This window comes from Siniperca chuatsi, linkage group LG18, assembly GCF_020085105.1.
Source record: "Siniperca chuatsi isolate FFG_IHB_CAS linkage group LG18, ASM2008510v1, whole genome shotgun sequence".
NCBI classification, from domain to species: Eukaryota; Metazoa; Chordata; class Actinopteri; order Centrarchiformes; family Sinipercidae; genus Siniperca; species Siniperca chuatsi.
In genome coordinates this window covers 26,224,167-26,244,358 of record NC_058059.1, presented here as the reverse complement: position 1 = coordinate 26,244,358, position 20,192 = coordinate 26,224,167, and the positions used below count along the sequence as shown (strand labels likewise).

Here is a 20,192-nt window from a genome sequence, read left to right as displayed (position 1 = left end):
TCGCGTCCCTTCAGCTTGAGTGTGATGTGATGGTGGTCAGTGTAAAGGATTGGATCAGTGGTGGAAGGAGAACACACGGAGGCCTGAATAATCTTCACCCGGTGTATTTTTTATTTGTAGTTTACATCACATCAACAAGCAGTTCAGGCTGGTTTTGGTGAAGTTGTGAACAAAATTATATACAAAATTGACAAAAATAAAATAAATAAACTTCAAAAGAACATAAGGAAATCTATCAGTCAACAAAAAGAAAAGTTAGGCTAGGCCCATGGCTATTGGGCAGCTAGCAGCAAGCTTCCAGCAGGTCTGCACCTGACCCAACTTCCAATTCTAAAACCAAGGGGTAGAAGCTCCTCGTTAAACAGGAAGCTCCTCCTACAGACCAACCAAAGTCAGCTCATAATCAATTAAGACATTTAAGTAATATTTCTATGTAAAAACAATAAAACAATTTCTAATCATTATTCTAACTTTGGCAACATAGAAATATTAAAAATATAGGTTGTTTAGGGTACTTTAAAAAGACTATTCCCTGAAACAATAAAAAACAAAACAAAAACCCTTCTGTACCCTACTCACCATGTTACAGTCTGAGTTCTCTCTACAATAAAGCCCATTGGATGCACTCACTTCCTGTTTGGCAGTTTGGACCCATGACCAGTAGGTGATATGGATGGGAGCTCATTAACAAACATTTTGGTTAATTGAAGTCAAATATAACCAATAAATGAATTTTGAATTGATTGTATTAATAAATTAATTGAGTGGTTATTTCATTAACAATGTGAATGATGACAACATGCATACTGAAATGACCAGAAATGACTTATGTTAGCAGGTTATGTGTCTGGCCAGTGTGCAACCTACGCTTATAGGGAATGGGTTAGCACCGTGACAGACAGCAAACCAGCTTGTAGGTGTATTACCGGCAGCACCTGTGCTGGTGTAGTGCAGTAGACGGTGATGAATTGTGAGATGCACGTAGCTCTCAATAGATACTCTTAAGTGGTATTACGACAATTCTGCATCAAGTTTGGGTTTAGTGCACTGTGTGTTGGCATTGGGACTCACTTTGCTATGTGCCTGATGGTGCGTGTTCAGTGCTCAAGACCATAAGAACATGTACTGTGACGGACCCTGCTCTTAACCATACGATGCATTTTTGACATTCAAATTCTTCCTTGGGAAAAGTGCAGCAGCACTGACTTACCCGGAAGAGTTTATGCAGTCTCAGTGCAGCTGAGCAGAACACAAAGCGGATCAGCAGCAGCCGAAGGAACTCGTCACCAAAGAATTGTAAAAAGGCTTGATCTGTGGAGACAAGTAGTTGATTAATCGATTAGTTGATCAACAGAAAATTAATTAGGCCTGCTATGGCATGTTATGACAGGTTATGTGTCTTGGTTAATGTCAAGTTGTCATAACAAAGACATCTCAAACAATGTCAACTTTGCATTAAAAATTACATAATTGACCGAACGACCTTTAATGACAGTCATAAACATTCATAAAGACTCCTTCACGTTCATGACAGGTGTCATGTCATGGTTATGACGGTGTCAAGTCAGTCTTATGCACACCCCTACAAATAAAGTGTTACCAATATTTTTTGGGCATTTTTGTGGCTTCATTATAGAGTTGACACTAGAGGGATGACAAGAAATCGAGGGGAGAGAGAGAGAGATGGGAAATGACAAAAAAGGTCCCTGGCCAGTGTCTGGCCGGATGACCTTGCCTGGGGACCTTGCCTGGGGACCTTGCCTGGGGACACTGCTGTTCATGGTTGGTGCTGTTAACCCCTACGCCTGGGCTATTCAATTGGGCCAGATTTTAAAACCAGGAAATGTTTTTTGTTTTGTTTTTGGTAATGACAAATTTTAAACAAATGCAAATAAATGTAATAAAAAATAGCAGGCGTTTGGAGATGGTGGTAAAATAAACAAATACCTGCCAGTCCAGGCAGCGTTGAACTGACGGTTTTCATTGTCAAATTTACGTTTACTGTCAACAGCCAGATGTTTTGAAAAGCTACTAAGTGTGGTCAGATCTGTAAACGTCCTGCCCGATCGGTACTGCGCATGTGGAACTCTCAGCAGAGATGAGAAGGAAGCGAGATGGCTCACTCGTTAGCTCGATCCATACACTATATATGTAGTTTACTTATTTTGTCATATATCAGATTTATGTATGCTGGTCGGAGGCTGCTTCTGGGCCGGATGTGGCCCGCGGGCTGCCAATTGTATAGGCCCGCCCTAGGCTATCAGGGCGCCCCGCAGTAACCAATTCTGCTCCTGCAGTGAATTAAATAAATCAGTTAAATTTGTTATTGCCAAAAGGCATTACTTTTACCAGGGTTAATACCATTTTTGACTTGAAAATGAAAAAATAAAAATCAAATAAAAACATGTATTACATTTTTCATGGTCCACTCTAATCTTCATAACATAGAAGCAGACATGAAAGAATTTATAGGAGATATGCTACCTATGGTCCGTGATCGAGTTATCATCTGCCCAATATCACGGTAGACTTTGTGAAGAAATTCTTGAGCCCTCTCCCACAGTCCCCGTCGCACGCTGTTTAAGCCGCACACAGAGGAGAAAGCCAAGAGTGGGCTGTAGAGGAACAGAGTGAAGAGACTCCCACGCTGAGACTGATCTGAACAGGTAAGCAGAGAAATGACAACATGAGACACATTTTGTCTCCATGATCACAAAAACACGGTGCCTGTAAACCTTGTGAAAGCAGCAGCCTCACTAACTTCAACAATTACATCAAAAGTACATCATAAAATACATAAACACTGGAAATTTTAAAACCCTAATGACTAAGATTTAGGTTAATAATAATCAAAGTTCCCAGTTATAATATTAATTTTAAAGTATTTCATTAAATACCTAACTAATAACTGCAGCTTTTTGTTAACTTAAAGCATATGCTTTGTGATATTCTGTTTTTCTTATTGTCAACAAATCCTATGTGCAGACCAAGACCAACAATGAATGTATCCTTCTAACAAGTATTGTGTAGGTACTGAGAGACGGACTGACACATTGTTGGATTTGATCTTTTCATGGGATTTGTTGACAGTAGGGAGATATAGAATATCACCAGACTTATCGTTAAATGAACTGTTGTTCTAGAGTGACACACACCTTGTACAGTCTTGGGATATACTGTGGGTGATAGTAAGCACACCAGAGGCTGGCCAAACAGGTTTGTGAAATTCTATTAGGATAAACAACAGACAGAAAAAGTCATTAATTATAAGAATATGCATTCACAGTGTGATCATATCGTATACAACACAATTTCAAAGCCAAAGTTATGGACAGTTCCCGTAATTTGGGGGCTTTGGCGGATGTAAACAGGGAGTATAATGTTGCAACGAAGGCATGAGTTGCAACTTGAGCCCATTTTAAAAAAATCTTTTTGTTGTTGCCAACATCGGTTTACAGCGTCGTTGTTAACACGTCTGTGTGTTCAGTTTGACTGAGTTATGACTCAGAAGGAGAATGACTTTTGACGCAAATTGTGGCAATCTGGCACGGAGGGTTTTAAAGTACCCCACCTGCCTCCATGAGCTGTGTGTCACAGCCACTGCTGCTGCTCCAATTGCTGATTGTGTTGATAAGCGGCAAACCAGCAGCCAAACTACAATAACTAACTTCCTGTTGTTTTTAGAACACCAGCATGCACCTGTTGCTTTCACTTCACACATCTCTCCCTCCGTTGTTGTTTGAAAACATCTGATATAGATGGGGTTGTTTCAGGTAACTTTACCTATTTACGTACCTTGTAGGCTGTGCTGTTCGAAGAATCCACAATGACAAAAAGTGGCTTCCGGGTGAAAGGGAATAAGTCCCCTGGATGAAGGCTGCAACATTACAAACAAGTAAATGTCAAGAACCTACATTTCTATTCCAGCAAATCTATGGTGAGCTTCTGCACTGCTGTAGTTGGATAGATGGATTTCTAGTCGGTTGTTTCTCAGGTTGCTAGTTGTGTACACATGGTTCAAGTTTCTAAGCTTGTTATTAACACAGAGAATGGGCAGCAGTGAGACAGACTGAGTCAGATAGATGTTGTCATTACTAGTCACAACAAGCTAATGTAAAAGACTGGTTCCACTGATGTTGATGTTCCTCTTGGGTTAGGGCTAGCAACTAGCATGAGGAATTGTTTTTGGTACATTTTCATATCTAAAAAAGGCATCAACAACCAATCTTCTGTTACACATTAAGAAATATTTAAAAATGTTAGCTTTTCCTAAAATGTTTAATGAACATTTTGAAAAATGATAAATATATTTGACAGATAAATAATCTCTCACCAGTGCATTTCTTTCTGGGCCTGATTCCTCTTCTGCACCGTCTCTCCGTTCACCACATCTCGATTTGTATTTGTGAGAACTCCTCCAAAATCATATGGTCCTACAGGAAATGTTCAAAGATCAACTTTCTACAACTTGAAAAGACGTGGTATATTGTGACATATAGATCATAAATTTCACTGCAACTCTACACCACATTGGTTAGCATGATCGATGTTTGCTTTTAAACGACTGGACGTTATAGAATCAGCAGGTGCACCAGATATAACTATCTACCAAACACCAATTTAAGACACTTGAAAAAGTTACAAAGATTCTTACTGCAATAACTTATTCTGAATATCCCCGTATCTTTAACAATAATAATGGGGTCATTATGTCTACTTTGATAAAGATCTAAGATTGTTTTTTTAGATTGCTATGACAAATCACATGAGACTGACAGAGGCCCTTTTCAGACATGGAATACGTAACCAAAGTCCACAAGAAAGGGAATTGAATTCTCCAAAAAGTCAAGGCCCACTGCTTTGCTAAGATGTGTTAAGGTACAAAAGGTAAAAAGCCTTTATTATAGTGGCTAACTTTTGGACCATAACAAAGTTAAGGTATGTTAAATAGTAACAAAGTAAATCAGGAGCACCTGGTTTGTGTTACATTGCTGTCAGACTTCCTCCCTTGTTTTTTATGGAATACATAACATTGTTGGCTTGATCTGTCTGTTAAAGTAATGTCTTTTTGTCATTCAGACATAGGTGTGCATTTCCTAAATGTTTGCTACGGCTTCATTCAGCCAAGTGCTCGCACCATATTTGGCACCTGGTGTGTGTTAAAAAGTTATGATATCGCTATGCGTATCACTGAGCATCACTGATGGATATTATTTTGCAGTTAAAGTCTTAATTGATGATCATCATGAATGAGAGGGACGCTCGCCCCTGCTTCTCACAGTGAATCTTCTAATATATTTTCTCACCAATTTCATCATTTTTTTTTTTTTTTTTAGATAGGAAATTCTGCTGCCGACTTTATAAAGTCATTTTCACATGTAAACAGTGTTTTCAGATTTAGCTAGCTTGGTGTGGACGAAGGCTAAGAGGCTGAATGTTGTGCTAAGATGGAGACAGTGCCCATGTTTAGACAGGCTTTGCCTTTTAAGTTATCAATATATATAATGCATAATATATAGTATGATATTAATGAATCAATATTAATTAATTAATATAATTCATTCTAAAAATCCTAATAATTTAAACAGTTTGGTGGCAGGTCCATATCTCAGGAATATTCAATATACCTTTACCTTCATAATCTGAATTCCCAGTAGGGAAGACTCCAGTAGCTGACAGGTAGACCAGCAGAACGCTGTTGGCAGGCAATTCCTGGAAATTAGAAAAACGGGGGACAAAAAGATAATGTAGCATTTACATCAAACCTAATTTATTACTTTGCTACACGTACTGCTGACATGAAATTATTAGATTAAAATAGAATAACGGGTATGGGGTGCTAAAGAAAACCTACCCAAATATGAGTCCACATTATCAAAATCTTTTAAGGCTACCTGTATGATTAAAGTTAATACTGACCTTAAATGAGGCAGACAAGAAAGTAAAAAGCTGGCTGAATGTTGGCTTGTACAGCAAATACTTGTGAGGGTTTTCTCTTTTAGCTGGCTTCTCATTGGGTTCCTGTGGAGAAATATTTTATATAATTACTGTTCATATTTCAGTTCAAGTTAACTTTATGTACGAAATGGTCTTCTAGGAGGCGATTGTGTGTTCATTTGTTCATCACATTTGTCACCTAAAATGAGTCAGACACCACCATTGGGGAATTATGCAACTCTTGAGGGAATGATGCATCTCACGCACCACTCAATTATGGTATAATTACAGGGCTGCTATTACAGGCCAAAACATGGTGACATACAGGTATTTGCTACTGACTGGGCCTGAGACATAACATATGTTTACTGTTGGCTTGGTGGTATGGTGTGGTTCTGCTCTGAATTTAGAGATACAAATACTCGTTTAATTTGAGCAAAATGAAACATAATCTAAGAACCATGCATCATAGCAGCTGATGGCTTCTCTCTTTATGTTGTAAAAACCTTAATTCATCAAAAACACTCCACCACAAGTACACTATCTTCAAACATAACACTCACCAGCGTTCCTTGTTTCGAGGTCTGTGTGGCCAGGTTTACAGGTTCCCTCTCCAAAGCTTGAAGCATACGGAACATATCGATGGTTAACTCACTGAACTTCACCTAAAAGAGGAAGAAAACAACACTGACATCAACTTACTATTGAGAGATTTGTGGAAAAGTATTTTAGGCATTGTGATTTTACAGATACAAATAGGTCAGGTTTTTTTAGAACTCAGAAAATTGTTTGGGGGCTGACAAAATGAGGGCCTTCAAAGACAAATCAGGGCCACTGTAATGGTAATAACTGAGCAAAAATTATATTTAAAATCCTCTCCAAATCAGTTTTATGGGATTTTAGTTTTTGGTCAGTCAGGTATTATAGCCAGCAGAGGGAATATGATGAAATATATGAAACCTACTTTTTTTTTTTTTTTTTTTTTTTAAACTAAACTTAGATTGCGAGTCCAATGTGCATAAATTGTAGAATTAGGAGGTGAAAACAGGGGAGTTTGCATGATGGATCTGTAAAGTAAAGGACATTAGAGCTGGATGGACATTTCTATTTTTTTGGGCTGCTACACACAAGACTGAAGGCTTGCCTCTTGCGGTGCTGTACTCCTATGACAGAAATGTTTTCTCAAGTGTATAGCTTGTTAAGTCATAGATATGAAAAAGCTCATAAGCTCACGAAAAGAGCCCCCCTCACAGTAGTACAGACTTTCCACCTTCAGTGATGAATGTTGCAGGCCCTTGTTAGCAAGTAAGAAACCCATAGAAATACATTCATGGTAGCTGTAGTATGTGGAAATTATTTGCATATTTACAATCTTAGGATCAACGTCTTTTATGTAAATGTGAACAATTACTGTCCCAGCTTCTGTTGTTGGTGTGGTTACAATTTGACTGTAACCTTGCTGTTGCATGAGGTTTCCTATGGATTTCAAAACAAGTGCATTGTCATTAAAATCACCCATAATCCCAATTATGGCTTTCAAGTCACTACAAGGCACATGTAGAATGTTACAGAGGATGTGGTTTTTGTGATAGAAGCCAACACCACTATGATGTTCTATCTGTAAACCAGAGAAAAATGCCATGTTGATGTATGAATGAAGCCTTACTTTATTGTGAAATGTCCATCCTGGCATTGTAATATTATTATGTGGTGTATTGTGTTGCAACCATGTTTCTGTAATACAAAGTGTGTCAGCATCCAATATCCTGTGATCATGTTTCAGGTCTGTTACGTGTACATCTAGACCTTGAATGTTATGTAAACAGAAAAAAATTCTGTTCTTGTTAATGGAGCCTCAATATATATTTCTCCATTTTCTGTAGATAAATGTCAATATAATTTTTTTAATATAAGCCAGTGGATTATATTATATATCTTGAATGACAAGATTTTCCAAAGATGTCACTTAACTTAAGGCTATATATGCTTGGCCAGCCGAGATATTTATTTATTTTAAATGACACCACTGCTTTGTCTAAAGTTAAGCCTTGCACTTGATGTATTGTGCAAGCCCAGGCTAGACGTAATGGAAATTGACGTCCAACTCCACCACTGCTCCTCGTTGCATTTTCAAGTCCTGGTAATGAACATGGAAATTTAACCTTAAGTTTTCTGCCAATCTTTTTATCATCAAAATTGACAAATCATTTTTGGGAATTTGTTGTTTCTATCAAATTTCACAGTACAAACAGTGCCAAAACACTCCATTAACAAGACCATCTGTAACATCTATATTTAAGCGTAACATGAGCCTTTGGACCAACACGTTGCAATCTAGCCAATTTTTATTTATTTATTTTAAAAAACATCATAGATATGTAAGCTATTCTTATGTGCAAATCACCCCGTTTGAGGGTTTTTATCCAAATCTTGAGCTTGAATTTGCACATTATCTGAACATACTTAACATATTGAAATTATGTGTTTGCACTTCACTGTTTGTTGCAAAAATGTGTAGGTCCTCTGTGCCCTGCCTGTCTCACATTGTTTTAATAACACTTCACTGCTTTTTAAGTTTTTCCCCTGGTCGATTTAGTGTCTGGGTAAACTCTTGCTCTTTTTGCCGCACTTTTTCTGTCAACTCTATGTGACTGAAAGTATTTGCCCATAGGTTGATCCCTATTTGCTCTGTGTAAAGAAACCTTCCATTAACAATTTCCAAAGAGAGAAAAATCAGCGCATTGTTTAATTTGTTGTAGTCTGCCATGGCTATAGATACAAAAGTTTCTGATCAATCACGGAAATTTCCTTTATTACCAATATTTGTAGATCTTGGCTCTTAAAGTATTTCCTTTTTCCTTCCTTAGAGGTTAATATGGCAATGAATAACTATTGCCAATCGCAAAGCTGTTGTGTATTGGTGTAGCATTAATGTTATATGCAGCCAACCAGTAGGAGCAGTTAGCAAAACATGAATGTCATCTGGATTATTAAACATTCTTGCTAACAATCTGCACACCTCATAATACACAGCTTTTATTAAATGAGACTTTCTTGTGCCTGCTCCTCCAGAAATAAATACATGAAATGGGTCAGGATTTCCCCCCCCCATTTACTTTATCTAGGTATCATTGATGTATTTTGTAAAACACCTGTGCCTGTAGCTCATTTAATGAGCGCATAATAGATAATGCTTCCGATTGATTCATTTTCTGCATTTGAAATACAACTGACACTGCCCTCTTTTCTAGTGGCTGTAAATATGGAATTTCTTCTTTTTCATTAATACTCATTTCTTCTAAACATTCTAATCGTTCTAATTCTGCTTCAGGAAAAAGACTTGCCCATGTTTTCCAATCTCTGTGCTGATCTCCACCTGCGACTTGCGTTACGCTTGTGGGACTGCAGGTCCAACTTACACTGCCTCTGACACCGCTCTGATTCTTCAAGACCATCCTTCAAGATCGGGCACTGCGTGAGTGCATTATCACTTCCTGCATCCACTACGTGGTGCTAGAGAACACACACCAATCACACAGTGTTGCCGTGTATCAAGCATAGATCACAATAAAACTCAAAATTCACGAAACCTTGCGCCCAGGCTTGAACTGGTAAATACTACAATTTGAGCTCACTTTTGGGCTTAGGGGTGGCACGTCGGCTCTATAGCACCCCCTAATGACTTTTAGCCTTCAAAACGGCTAAGGATAGTGGAAAACCCACAAAACTTGGCACACGCCAAGTTTCCTCAAACAGTGTTGCCACAGTGATGCGGCGAAGTTTAGCGATTCTTTGATGTTGAACTGCTCCTAGAGAATTAATCTGATTGACTTTTGGGCAGTGTAATCTAAAGACCGTTGTGATGCTAAATTGCAAAGCTTTTGAGGTTTCATCAAACGGCGTTGGCAATGTGGCACATTTCGATGTTCCAGAAAAGTAACTGTGGTAACAGGCTCAATGTTCTGAAAAAAGTAACTGTGGTAACAGGCTCAATGTTCTGAAAAAAGTAACTGTGTTAACTCGACCACACATTGTTAGATGTTTTCCAAATTACACGTTAACTTAAGTGTAGTGTCCAATATTCAGAGCCGTGTCAGCTGGCTTCCGGTGACAAGACCAGGGCTGTTGCACACAAGGCGTGCATGGACGCGAGGGCCTGTTCAACGCTGCTTGCAGCTTTAATTTTGACATTAAATTTGAAAAATTATTTTTATTTTTAGTTGATGTCACATATGTGCTCACATGTAACACATTTAAACAAGTGTTTTTACACCTGTGGAGAAATCCACACTATCTGTATGTGACTCGTAGGACAGTACAGAGAAAATTCTAAATAGAAGAAAATTGGTAAATACGCCAAGTTCTCTTAAATCACTCGTGCCAGCAGCTTAAGAACGAATCTGTTTATACGAGTAGTGCTTGCATGAGGCTCAGTGTCTCTATCCTGTATAAGAAAATGTCAGTAAATTATGTAATATAAAATCACGTATTGCTGTTATTATGTTCTAAAATGACTAGAAACAGGACAGGACATAACACTTTGTGGACCAGTACATGACATGCATCATGAATCTACTAGGACATGCATATCTATCAACAATTGGTTTACACAACTGACATACTTCGTCCATACAGTAGTGAAACTATTATTCAAGAACAATATAAGATGAAACGTCACAGACAACAGAGCTGTAGTTAATACTTATATGTTCTATATTGAAAAGGTGTTCAGTGTTTGATAATGTTTGCTTGAAACAAGTTTTCAACAATAAGAATGATTGTGTATGAAGTGTTAGGAACTGTGAATTAGAATTAGTGGGTTAAAACCTGGTTGTTACAGTTGCCGATGATTAGTGCATCTGCAAGGACAAGCTGCCCAACCACCATGCCTTGTTCCAGTGGAGGTACACTTCCCTCCTGTAGCCGATTGCTGGTGACGACGACAGAATTGTTGTCATTCAGAACTACCACTGGATCTGCCTGTTTTACAAATGGAGAGAAACACCAGTGAGCCACAACTGATCCAATGTACCAGGCTGTGGACAACTCACAAAAGGGACTTCTTTATTTACCTGGCTGTCAGTCCAGGAAGATGAAATGTTGCATTAATGTTTTAAATTCAGTATCTAACTTCAACCCTCAATTTGTCTTGCCCTGTTACAGACCACACAATTATGGGTTTTTATTATCTTTTTATAAGATACATCAAGAACTCAGTGGACCTCAGGACAATCTAATCAAACAAATTTGTAACATGCATGATGGATAATAAAATAGTTATGTTACATTTGGAGGGATGGTTACCTCTACAAAAGCTGCCACTTCCTGCAGAACCAGGTTCCATTCCAATTGGTCCTCTGTGTTGAATCGCTGTGTGTAATCTTCGATTTCCTCAGATAACTCCTGCAGGTAAGCAGACAGGCATGAAGTTCCAAATGCGGTCATGCAAATTTACATATACAAATAATCACTTTTTCTCACTACTTGCACTCTTGCCAAAGAGCCGCACATGCTGGGTCATCATGAGGAAGTGGAGACAGTGGAAGACGAGTTTCTGTTGTCACATGAGAAAGAAGAGGACAATTCTTCCTTCATTTCCCATATTCAGACTGTCAGATGCAGGGGCAGAGCTAGACTCTCAGCACAGAGGGGGCGGAGCATTCTCAAGGGGCCTCATTTTAAAATTCACAACTGTAAAATAGCTGATATATCCTATCCATAAACACAAATTGTCAATTATTGAGCCAAGCAAGCCTATGTTTAAGAAAACATACAGTGAAGCCACTTTGTTTCAGCACCGAAGACAGCATGCATCGATTAATGGTTCAGCACCACCACCGATAGACAGCGACAGGCTTAGAGAGCCAGGTGCACTGTCAGTACCATGCCTTTCTTACATGGGAATAACACAAAACAGAAATGGCGGTCTACAACACAATACAAGGACTATTTAAATATATGCCCTTTAAAACCAGAAAAGAGGACAAAACAATTCAACAAAAATGACCAACAATAAATGAGAAGTCTATGGACACCGTGTAGGGTGCAACAAGCATTATTAGGCTAACGTTACAGCACAACAACACGTTATGCAGCCATAAACACACATATTATACATATATATTTGCACTCTTCCAGGTTTATATTGCAACTGCTGCACAACAATTCCCTCGGGATAAATTAAGTTTTATATTATCTTATCTAATGTTAAAGCAAAGGAAAGACAAACGTTTTTACACACCGCATATAGTGTTCACACATAACGCTATGATGCTAGGCATAGCAGTGGCTGCTGACACTCATCTGGAAAGTGAGTTACAATTTTTTATTTTTTTTTTTAAAAAGAGTTGTACTCTTTCTGTGAGTTTTATGCACCGCTCTAGGTTCAACTTCTTTGCTCGTTCATTCTCAAAGCTTAATATAACCAGTCCACCTAGCCTCTCTAAAAAGATTAGCTTTTAGGGGTCTACATCACTACAACATCACTATTCAAATATAAAATAGACAGCACCACAGGCAGTGACGCAGACAGGTGCCGAGATGTGGTAAACATAGAGTTAAACAACAGATTAATCTAACATTCTGACTGATTTCTTCATAACCACAATTTAAATTAATAAAGTAATTATGGATGTTTCACTCACCAACTGTTGTTCCTGCTCAGCCTGCTGTAGGCCTAGCTTAGTGTAGGCTATCATTAGTCCATTTATGTATTACACCATCCTCCATAGAACAAAATAATCCAAAAAGGTTAACGAACTTTGTATATATCATGGTCCTATTTTAAGACTTCATACTCCTCTCCTTCATGGTGGCAAACCTGCCAACCACTTTGTCTTTGTCAGTGCTTATGTCCCGCTCAACACACAACATTTAGCGCCTAGCGTAGAAAAGGTTTCAGTCGTAGTCATCTGGACACTGTTTTCATAATCAAGATGTTTCGGCTCCCATCTGGAAGTCATTCTCAATTGTGAAATTGGGACGGGAACTAGAAATTTAAGCTACTCTGTGTTACATAAGCCCTGCCCTCAGGAAGGAATCTACCTGAGTATCTGTTGATTAGCTAGTTTCACCTGAAACTGACCTAATTGTTTCCATGATGGCTATGACTGAAACCTTTTCTACAATAGAACACTCCTGGACGAATGAGGGACTACACCGTCTTATTTAGCGCCTAGCTAAATATAAAAAACAAACAAAACACCAACGGTAAACGGGAGTGGATCAAAACAAGGCTTCGTACTAAAATATTGTAGTGACGACACACATTTCCAATCATGCCTAGTGCTGGACTGAGTAGTTTGTAAAGTTTGCTGTTTTATGTTCCAAAATGCAAATGTCACCCTCTAACACAAGCCTGCTTCAAATAAAGGCGCGTTACCTTCTGCACTTGAGGTAAATAAAAGCGCCGGCCCTGGTCACTATATGAAGAAATACGGAGACCCTGGGGCGGTCGACCCCTCGGCCCCTGCGGTCACTCCACTTATGTTTTCTTAATTTGGTTGTGTTTTGTCTATTTGCATATCTTTTCTTAAATTGCAGTGCGTTGAGCTCTCAGGGCCACTGTAACAATCACCAGAATGTGTCTTTTACAGGGCCTAAGCACCGTTGTAATGTTTGAGCATGTGCAACAGTCCGTCAGTCCCTTGCGCCAGCTCTGTATAAGCAGCAGCTGTAGTCGTACAGGTATTAACCACTGCACCAGCGGTTGCTCTGTGCACCGATGAATGGACCAGTGCACTGATGGCTCTAAAGGTCAATTTAAATGAAGGTCTTAATTGTTCATTGTCTTAATGTAGGTAGGTTTTTTTATTTCATACTTGAGAATATACAGATGGTTCAGTGCTCTAATTTGTACAGTAGGATTTATGCCCAATGGCCCTGGTGGCCTAGGGGTTAGGGAACCAACCATGAACGGTAACTTCCCAGGTTTGTGTGTGGTTTGTTGCAGTCAGTCCCCCCCCCACTTTCTGACATCTCCCTGTTGTCATCTATAAAAAATAGATAAATGTAGGCATAAAATGCTCAAAATAATTATGACAACTAAGCCACCATGAAAAACGTTTCTCTTCTGCATTTCTTTTGTTTATCCCACCGTACCGAAAATGTGCTGAACTGTGACCCCAAGACTGAGGTATCTACTACACTGTGAATTACACCATTTTACCCCTACAGTGAATGCATTTCTTTCACTTGCCTCAATTCCCCAGAGTTAGGGAGAAATGTCTGAACCTACTTTCACTTGGTCCTCACTAGCCGATGAGTGAAGCCACCACGCAAGGACCTGCTCTCTCAAATCATACGAAGCGGCTTGCCCTGTGGGCACCTGTAAACTGTAGCTGTAAACATACTGTAGAACTCTGCTGCCCACTGGCTGCTAACAGCTAACAAGCTTTCCACCTGCCGATTTCAACCCGGATTTGCTGTTCACAATGTAGCATTGTAGCGCCTGGCTAAAGTTAGCTAACTAGTAGCAAGCAGCTGGCTAAACTGTTTCAATCAAATGATGTGCTTTTTCTGGCACCAGCGCAACATATTTGCAAGGTTCTGCCAGCAAACCCTTTGTGGCTGAGGGGTTAGATGGACCGGTACCGCAGGAACATTTCAGAATCTTCATATTTTTCATAGATCTCGTGCTGAGTAGCCAGCCAGTGATAATAACTATAGTAACAGCATGAGAAGATGTGCTCCGTTGTACTCAGCGATCGATTCAGTTTGTCATTTGCTAAGCAATAGTTATACATACATAGATACATAGATACATACATACATACAAAAATCCCTTTCGTCCCGGGGAAGATCTCTGTTCATCCCAAACACGTTTTCTATCATCCCAGGGATGACTGGACGCCATTAGTCTAGAGCCCTGTGCAGGAAAATCTTTTCCAGGGTCTAATTTAAGCATAACTTTGTCACTATAACAAAACTTCCTAAAGAAATCCCATTCTCTTACTTTTATGTGAGAGGTGGTGGTGGTCTGTCAGATAAGCTTGAGTGGTGTACCAGTGTCTCCATATATCATAGTGAGATGCTGAAATTAATGCTATGAATGCGACATGAGGTACATGGGTGCAGAGGGTGTTTTCATGCTCCTCAGAAAACCAGGATTGCACAAGTAACAAGGTTTTGATCACTCAGCATGCTCTAATAAAAAAAAAATTAAAAAAAACTTCCATACCTTCACCAAAACTTTGACTAGGTCCATCTTGTTCAGCAGTAAACAGACGACTATGTAGCGAGCATAATATCGAAGTTTCTTCACTACTAATTCTGGCCTGATAAAAGACAAGAGAACACAATATGAACTTGTAAAGAAAAAAAAAAAAAAAAAAAAAAAAAAAACACATTAAAAGATGGGCACACATTTCAAACCTTGTTCATTAAGACTACTGAGGACATAGTGGTTCACTTTTCAATCTGAGGATTACAATTAGCATAGTTTGTGTTTTTTGCGTACAACTAATCATCTTAGTTTGCTTGCCAGTGTCTGCGGTTGAGGAATTTAAAGAGTATATCTGATGATATTCTATCTTCTTTTTGTCAACAAATCCCTCGACAAAACCAACAAAGAATTGATTCTACTAACAAGTATTATGTATGTATCCAAGGTCTGATATATTTTCTTCCTCTGTACCATAGAGTTCCATTGTTGTCCAAAAACTATTAAAACACATCAATGAGCCAGATTGTTGCACTGGGTGACATGTTCCTTCATTACCATGAACACACATACTGTAGTTTATTTGGACTCAATCCCACTCACACCGTCCTGCTGCCCCAAATACTCACTAGAGCACTGTCAAGGCAAACACAACACTGGGGACTTGATGCTATTCCTTATATGCTAACACTCATGTTTGGCGCTTCCACTACTTGGCCGCCCTTGCAAATATGAATCTTCAGAGATGAGCTTTCGGCTGCCACGCTAAAGGTAAGGGCCTACCTGTTGCCTCGCTGTCCCAGCACTGATCTGATGCCCATCACTTGGTCAGCTCTCTGTGGTCCGACACTGTTTAGTGTTGGTGCTCCACTGATAGTTAATTTGTAGACATTAAACATGCGGACAATAACTTGAAACAAAACTTTGCAGGGAAAAGGGGGGAAACTCAATGGTCCTTCTCTGTTGCAAGACAAGGAATAGCGAAAGCATCGGCTTTGGTCACATTGTTGGACTTTCCACGCAAAACTCTCCCTTTCCTTCCTGGGCTGCCAACACCACTTGAGCCAGCTGACAGTACCTGGCTCAATGACCCAAATCTGCAGCATATAGTTAATCTTCTCCTGGACTGTTATTTTTATGAGGATAACGATAATGGTGCTGTTTTATAGGGATGACATCGCCAACATCGACATCATACACTGCTCTATTGGTTCTCCCAGGAACATCTCTACATAACATGGGGTAAGAATCAACTAAATGAATCACTTCCTGCCTCTGAGCTTCTGTCAGATGAAGTTTTCCTCAAGCACAGCTTGAGCCTGGGTGTTCTAAAACCTGGCGCTCACAATGTCTGGAGGAGATGAGGACGTCTCTGGGTAACAAGAACTCAACTCTTCCTCCTCAACAAACTCTACTTCTCGACCCTCCTCTGCCTTCAACGCATTGATGTGGCACAATCTGGTTTTCAACCTCCTATCAGGAGTGCTTAAGATGTAATTCAGGTCCCCAACCTTCCTCAATACTGTATGGACCAGCAAAACCAGGTTCCAACTGATCATGCGGCCCTTGAACATCAGCAGCCATCTACCTTTCTTGCCCCTCTATATTTCTCTTAGGAAGATCTTCCAACTGTGAAAACTATGTTTACCAGGTCAATGTAGGAGTCCTTCTGGCTTTCCCGCTCTGCAGGCTCATGGACCTCACCATGTTTCTGCACTTCCCTTTTGGCCTGGGCATGGACATGCAATGAAGACCTTCTTCCAATTGTCTCAGCTCACGCCACCTACCCCTCGCACTACAGCAAACTGCCCAGTGAAGGAGGAAGTCTGCAGTTCCACCACACCTTTTCGGAGGAGGGTCTGTTTGTCTCCCATGTCTCTAAGTATAGTGACTGCCCCTTTAGAAATGAAGCCCTCATAGCCACGGAGGTCATCTACAACCTCCCTTCCTACTGACACTAATCCAAACTGACTTAGCTGGACCCTGCCTGTCATTAAAGTTTGGACACTGACTTTTCTTATGGCCCAATTTGTAACACCAGTGGTACCGAAGCTCCGTCACGTGAGTGGGATTTCGACCTGAGGGTTGAAATGTATCTCCTGGCCAAGGTTGATGTGATGGGAAGTGAGGGTTCATCTCTGCCATTTCTTGTCCTCGCCACAGATCCAAGTATGATTCAGCTTCTGCTGCCATCTTAAATCACGGAACTGTCGCCTGTAGGCCTCTGGTACGCTACAGTAAGCTTCTAATACAGCTTCTCTCAGGAGCATCATACTCAAGACCCACACGACTGTTCAAAGCTGCCACTGCTCTCTGTGCTTTCCCAGTAAGCACACTTTGAACCAACAATGGCCACTTTTCATTGGGCCATACACTTTCAATAGCCACCTTCTCAAACATTTCAAAGAATATGTCAACAGCGCTTTCATCAAAAGATGGCATGAATCCTCTGCTCACCCTTGTGTCCAATTACAGCAGCTTTCTCAACCTCTAACCTGGCCAACTTCTCCAGATGGGCCCTCTCTTTTTCGTTCTCCTGTCGTTGGAGCTCAATATCCTTTTCTTTATCCTGTTCTGACCACATTACCTCTAACTGTAGTACATGAAATCAAACAGGCTGCTGTTGCTGGCTTGGTCATGTCCTTTTCCAGCGGAACTTCCTCAGCCACAGCAATAAGCTGATCCTTCTTCAGCCTCCTGAACCACTCCCTAGTCAGCCCACTGACCGACAGTGGAACATCAACTGAATCAGTAGCCATCGCAACTTTAATGCTACACGAAAATAGCAATGCTGTAGGTAGGGCAATTTCTGTTTATTGTTCAGTTTAAGACCATCAACCTTATAAAAATCTGCAGTAATTCCAAATCACAAGACCTACATCAGCAGCACAACCACTCTACCTACCCCATCAGGAAACAGAATAAAATCAAAGTAACTTTAATTACAGCGATGCTACCTACAAAGCAATCCCCTAACATCAAGCAATATAATATTTATTTTTTAACCACCTAAAACTCTGTTTGCAATGGTACTCAGACTGAGCAACTTGTCCACCCATAAGCTGTATGCACCTATCTAAAAAATATGTCATGGCAAACAACCCTGGGGACTTCTGCTATTACTTGGAGTACTAACACTCGTGTCTGGGGCTTCCAGGGCTTGGCCGCCCGTGCATATATGAATCTCCAGAGCTGAATGTTCGGCTGCAATGCTAAAGGTAAGATGTATTAGTCTACCTGTTGCCTCATTGCCCCTGCACTGATCTAATGCCCGTCAATCGGTCAGGTCGTTCTCCGTGGTCCAATACTGTTTAGCATAGTCTTCTCCGTTGCAGCACACAGAAAAACACAGAAAACATTTCTCCCCACTCCGGTCCTGCACCTGTTTCGAAAAGTCTCCCTTTATCACTCCGGCCAGCCCCCTTTCAAACTAACACTGGATTTGTGACTAGTGTGCCATGATAAGCACCAAATGTAGATTAATCCGTGGCTGAAAATAGTCCCCAACTAATGCAATATTTCCTCCAGTTTGATTAATGTTTGATTAACCACAGTGGCTGCTTTAGGAAATTGTTTTTCAAAAAAGAAATTAAATTCACGACATGTTTTTAAAGATTTACATCACAAATGAGCTTGCGGCTGAAAGCCACCGACAGAATAGGTAAGTCAGAAAGTATTGAGAGACAGTCTTTTTATGGGATTCGTTGACAATAACAAAAATATAGAATATCGCCAGTCTTATCCTTTAAACAAAACCTTTACATTTGCTGCACATAATATACGTAATGAGAAAAGTGGCATTTGGCTCCATTTTTAAAACGGCTGAAAACAAAAGAAATCTTTAAAAAAAAAAAAAACACAAAAACCCTAAAAGCAATTTATTACATACCAAGCAAAGGCATTTACTTTCTGAAATTGCAACTCACATTATTTTAAGAAAAAAACGTACCTGTCCTCTTTGTTGACCTGAAAGTAGTAGGAGCGCTGACGGATGGCCGAGTAGAATGAAAAGGCCTCATTCAGGTAACTTGTTTCTGAGGTACGAAGGCTAACAATCAAGATTAGAAAGTAGAAGTTGTATTACTATCTGTGGTGCGGAGCACATTTCAATTCATTCATAGCATTTCAATACCCCTGAAAACATTTTATTCAGTTACATGAAATCTATAAATTTTAAGTGAAAAATGTATCAAATATAGCCATAAATTTACATTTTAGTTAGACTGTTCTTTAAAAATTCTCCTATTTTGTTATTTAGATTTTTGCAGTAAGACAAAAGTTAGACAAATCAATATTAAATTCTGGAAATGTGTTGAGTCCTCCATGGGTCAATCACATGTTTCCATTAACTGGCAGCACATTCCCAACAACTTGCAGTTAAAAAGGCTCTGCATTATTTCGTGCTGCTCTGTGCCTTCCAGAGAACAATATGATTTCCTAATGAAGCGTCTTTCCATTTGTTGAGCATGTTATAATACGTCACTGTGATTGGCTCAGCTACGAGACCAGTGATGTGACTGGCTGAGAGTGTATTTATTAATCACCACACCCTCAGATCTATATGCACCTACATCCAGCCCTTTTGCGCTTTGCGCTGCTGCACATATATGAACCAAAATAGCTGCTGCGCCTTGAGACGCCTACACAATTTGAGCGCTAATGACCTACAGCTTCGCAAATAGGGGCCTCAGTGTTTCTCACCGAACACAATGGGCCTCAAGCAACATTTTCGTATTCTATACTAAATCTCTTACTTTTTTCTGTGAGGTTTCGTAGTACGAGTGTTCCCAGTCAGATTCACCAAACTCTCTTAACTGCACAAACTTGTCTTAAATTGCTCGTTTCAGCCTGAGCCTGATGAATGCCACTTGTTCATGAGGAAGTAAACATTTGTGAGATTTCATCATTAGCATAATTGACACGCCTAAAATTGCCATGTAAGGCGACTTGTCCCCCTCTGTTTCTGGGCAAGTTTCATTCACAAAAATGTTACCAAAGAGTAAAAAGAAGAATTTCATGGTGTTAGGACCTGGAATAATTAGAAAATATTAATAATTCAGCTGCCAACAACGTGTCATCAAAGCAGCGCTGTAGG

General features: G+C 39.8%; 1 protein-coding gene across 2 annotated transcripts in view; it reads right to left on the bottom strand.

Annotated features, from left to right (window-relative positions):
* scai (suppressor of cancer cell invasion) overlaps window positions 1–20,192 on the bottom strand; it is a 43,663-nt gene that overhangs the window by 9,292 nt on the left and 14,179 nt on the right. For both annotated transcript variants that reach the window (XM_044173046.1, XM_044173045.1), the window contains exons 5-16: window positions 19,047–19,145; window positions 15,116–15,212; window positions 11,242–11,340; window positions 10,765–10,917; window positions 6,501–6,602; window positions 5,920–6,021; window positions 5,634–5,712; window positions 4,334–4,433; window positions 3,796–3,877; window positions 3,156–3,228; window positions 2,485–2,658; window positions 1,211–1,311 (exon numbers count right to left, since the gene is read on the bottom strand). In XM_044173046.1, coding sequence (XP_044028981.1) covers window positions 1,211–1,311; window positions 2,485–2,658; window positions 3,156–3,228; window positions 3,796–3,877; window positions 4,334–4,433; window positions 5,634–5,712; window positions 5,920–6,021; window positions 6,501–6,602; window positions 10,765–10,917; window positions 11,242–11,340; window positions 15,116–15,212; window positions 19,047–19,145 — 1,261 coding nt within the window. The remainder of the gene's footprint in view (window positions 1–1,210; window positions 1,312–2,484; window positions 2,659–3,155; window positions 3,229–3,795; window positions 3,878–4,333; window positions 4,434–5,633; window positions 5,713–5,919; window positions 6,022–6,500; window positions 6,603–10,764; window positions 10,918–11,241; window positions 11,341–15,115; window positions 15,213–19,046; window positions 19,146–20,192) is intronic.